Below are 3896 nucleotides of genomic sequence, written 5' to 3' on the forward strand. Positions count from 1 at the left end.
AAAATCCAGCCCATCAACAGCGGAGTGCATCTGGCAATATCCGTGACGCCCCGCTGTGCCGCCGAACAGAGTGACTGGTACATCCAGGCCAGCACAGTCGAGCCCCAGGATAACGCCCTACACTCCCCGAAATCTCGGAGAAGCGGTAGCTAACGTATGTGCACCAGGTTGTTGGACTTGTCTGTCATCAGATACCCTCCGATCACTAACATAATATAGCACCTGGCGTACTGTCGGAGGGTCTTCGAGTCGTTGGTCGGGGGCATCTGACGGACAAGATCCCACAACCACACCAGCTTCAATGTGAAAGACTCCTTCTTCTGCGCAGCCTATGCCGCCACTGGAGGCCTGGAACTAAGCAGCTACTCCATCATAGCCAACGTCTCCATGCCGTACCACCTACCGAAGTCACGGAGGCACTCCCAACCAGGTTACCGTGTGCATGTAGGCTAGGTGGTACGCCACGTCCTGCAGGGTGATAGTGACCTCATCCCAGGGAGATAAAACGTGTGCGTCTCCGGACGCCATCGCTCCACGACTGCCGAAATCAGGGAATTGTCAAAAGTGAAGTCCCTGAGTGACACCGTGTCACCAAATCCAACCTCAGTCAGATACGGGACGATGGCGTTCGGTAGAGGAAGGGTACGGCTCACTCGCCGGAGCAGTAGAATGCAAGGCCTCTGAACAATAAAATAAAAATTCAGCCTTATAAAGAGACGATCATAAATTTATGCACATTATTGAATTCTTACTCTTTTTTTACTTTTTGTGTTTAGATCAGCTTAACATGTGATACATAGCAAATATTTCTATCTAACTTACAGTTACTTCTAATTAAGAACATACTTCCATGTTTCTAGCCTACATATGTCTCTAAATTACATATGCCAGGATACCTTTCATAATTAGAACGTTATACATACTAACAACCTAGCACAAGAAAAAAGAAGTTCCAAACCAATAATTAAGTCATAACAACCTTGCACAAGCAAATAGAGTTCTAAATTCCTTTTAGAGACCTATCACTAAACTATTTAACTACATTCTTCTCAATTCAGGACTACCCTAACAATGGCCACATACTTAGATTAAACAAATAGAATGCAACTAACCTCGAAGTCGGCCGCCCCAACATAATGCGATGTGTCGTTCAACCTGTTGATGTCTCCGTCGTTTCCTACCTAGCGCGCCATCACTGTATCAGTCTAAAATAGGGTAAGAAAGGGATAAAAGAGGAGTAAGGCTGCACATGGATCGGATAATATCCGCATATCCGCGGTAATTATCCGCATCCAATCCGAATTTTACGGATATTATCCGATCTGCAGAGCCATCGGATCATATTAGATCCGCACTATGGTAGGATCGGATTGCGGATTTGGCAATGATATCCGCTGATCCAATCCGCATATCCGCATACCTCATATAAATAACATAGTTTAAGAAAGTAAATCCTAATGTGATATGAATTTTAGTGTGTTGTTTTATAAATTTTATAATATCTTGTTTTTAATTTTTTTATATTGTACTTTAACTTAGAATAGTTAAACTTAGATCTTGTGTTATTATTTTTCTTTTGTTATTCAAGAAAACTTTATTGATAATATTTTAGGAATAAATAGGGTTAAACTGGTGAAAAAACAAATTTTTTTAGAACAAAAAAGGTCCTTAAAACAATTTTTTTGAATTATGCGGATATTCCCGATATCCGATCCGATCCGCAAATATGCGGATCGGATCAGATCAGGTCCAACTTGAAAAAATGCGGATATCGTATCCGATCCGATCCGATGAGTGTAGTGCAGATCGGATAGAATTATAGGCTATATCCGATCCGATCCGATCTGTGTGCAGCCCTAAAGAGGAGAAAAAGAGGTTGACTCAGTCAAAATGAGACCCAAACTGCCGCTGTAAACGACTTCTATTTATATGCGCGGACAGGCTTGCTGATGTACAGTGTAAACGAGATAAAACTAAGAAATTTAAATTGGTAAATATTTTTAAAATTATTTATTTTGATAATTATTACATTTATTTTATTTATTTAAATAAAAAATCCTAAAATTCACATGGCAAACTCTATACTTTTTTAGAGTTCGCTTAACCTCAGCAAACATCACTTCAATTTTTTTTTAAAACTTACAAAATTCAATTTTTTAAACTATTATCGTTGTTTCCAAGAATATATAGGAGTACACAGAAATACACGGACAACAACCGTTTTGCTGTATTGCTTGCAAAATGAATTTACTTGAAAAGATTATACGTTGAACAATCCAATTTTTCTTCTCTCTCACTGTCTGTCGCTATCCCCCGGCCCCCACCCTCTCTAGTGTCTCTCTTCCCCTCTGCCCCCACGAAATTTTCTGGCTATAAATAGCGAAGAGCCTAAACCATTCCTCACAAGCATCTTCCATTCAATTCTAACATCTTTCAATTCACATTAATTTGACTCTCCATAACCTCTCTGAAAACAAACTGTCTTTCTTTTCTGTATCTAGCACTTGAGGAAATAAAATAAAACATAAACCACAAAAACAAGAAGAAAGATGGTGGTGTTGTCCAAACCAACAACAGAGCAGTACTCCTGCATAAGGAAAACACCCACATTCCCTACATCCATCGTCCCTGTGGTGGACCTTTCCAAACCCGTGGAAGCAAAGACTCTCATATTGAAGGCGTGTGAGGACTATGGCTTCTTCAAGGTCATTAACCATGCTGTCCCTATGGAAGCTATCTCCAACCTGGAGTCCCAAGCCGCAGAGTTCTTCTCCCTCCCCCTCACTCAGAAGGAGAAAGCAGGCACTCCCAATCCATTTGGATATGGCAACAAGAACATTGGACGCAACGGTGACCTTGGTTGGGTCGAATACCTCCTTCTCACAAACAACCATGACTACAACTTCATCAGACTCTCTTCTGTTTTTGGTCCAAAAGCAGAGCAGTTTCGGTACGTTATATTCCCAAAATGAATGTTTTTTCACTATCAAACAAGGAAGGAAAAAGCTCATTGATTTATCATATATATATATTGTTCTGGCAGGAATGTGCTAAGTGATTACATGTGTGCTGTGAGGAAGATGGCATGTGTGATTCTTGAGCTGATGGCTGAGGGATTGAACATTGAGCAAAAGAATGTGTTCAGCAAGATGATGATGGACAAGGAGAGTGACTCAGTCTTCAGGCTCAACCATTACCCTCCATATCCTGAGAACTTCAATAATAATAATGGCAAAGGCATGATTGGTTTTGGTGAGCATACAGACCCACAAATCATATCGCTGTTGAGGTCCAACAACAGTTCGGGACTCCAAATTTGTTTGAGAGATAGGAGTTGGGTTTCGGTGCCACCTGATCACAACTCTTTCTTTGTCAATGTCGGTGATGCTCTGCAGGTATAGTAGACATAATACACAACATGTTAGTTTAGTTTATTGTTGGAAGCCAATAATGAGACATATGCTTATTCCTCCTGTTCCTATGGATAATTGCTTTGACATGTGGATACACTCATCTTCAAATCGTTTCATAAGGACTATAAAAACACTATACTCATAAAGCGACACGTAAACACTACAACATCATCTAAAAGAATTTTTGTTTATTGATTCGACTCTCAAATTTATGTTTCCCAATCATGTTAGGAAACCAACACCCATAGCCAGCACTGCAAAGAGTTCTTTTAGAAAACAAAAATAAAAATTACATTTTCTTTTAAGAAAACCCAACAATACAAAAAAATAAGACAAAAAATATTTTTTTTAAGTAATTTTTTTATTCTTTATCACTTTTTTTTTCCTTCAAAACACTATAATTTTATTCATTCATCACTAGTCATCACCAACCTGTCAACCACTATTTTTTGTTGTTATAGCCATTATTATTTATCATTGTTG

The 3896-nt window shown here is 39.4% G+C and overlaps 1 protein-coding gene across 2 annotated transcripts in view; it reads left to right on the plus strand.

Annotated features, from left to right (window-relative positions):
• Positions 2406-3896, plus strand: part of LOC107630052 (gibberellin 2-beta-dioxygenase 1) — a 2408-nt gene continuing 917 nt past the window's right edge. For both annotated transcript variants that reach the window (XM_016333076.2, XM_021118594.1), the window contains exons 1-2: positions 2406-2950; positions 3044-3395. In XM_016333076.2, coding sequence (XP_016188562.1) covers positions 2550-2950; positions 3044-3395 — 753 coding nt within the window. In that variant the 5' untranslated portion in view covers positions 2406-2549. The remainder of the gene's footprint in view (positions 2951-3043; positions 3396-3896) is intronic.

Source organism: Arachis ipaensis, chromosome B03, assembly GCF_000816755.2.
Source record: "Arachis ipaensis cultivar K30076 chromosome B03, Araip1.1, whole genome shotgun sequence".
NCBI classification, from domain to species: domain Eukaryota; kingdom Viridiplantae; phylum Streptophyta; class Magnoliopsida; order Fabales; family Fabaceae; genus Arachis; species Arachis ipaensis.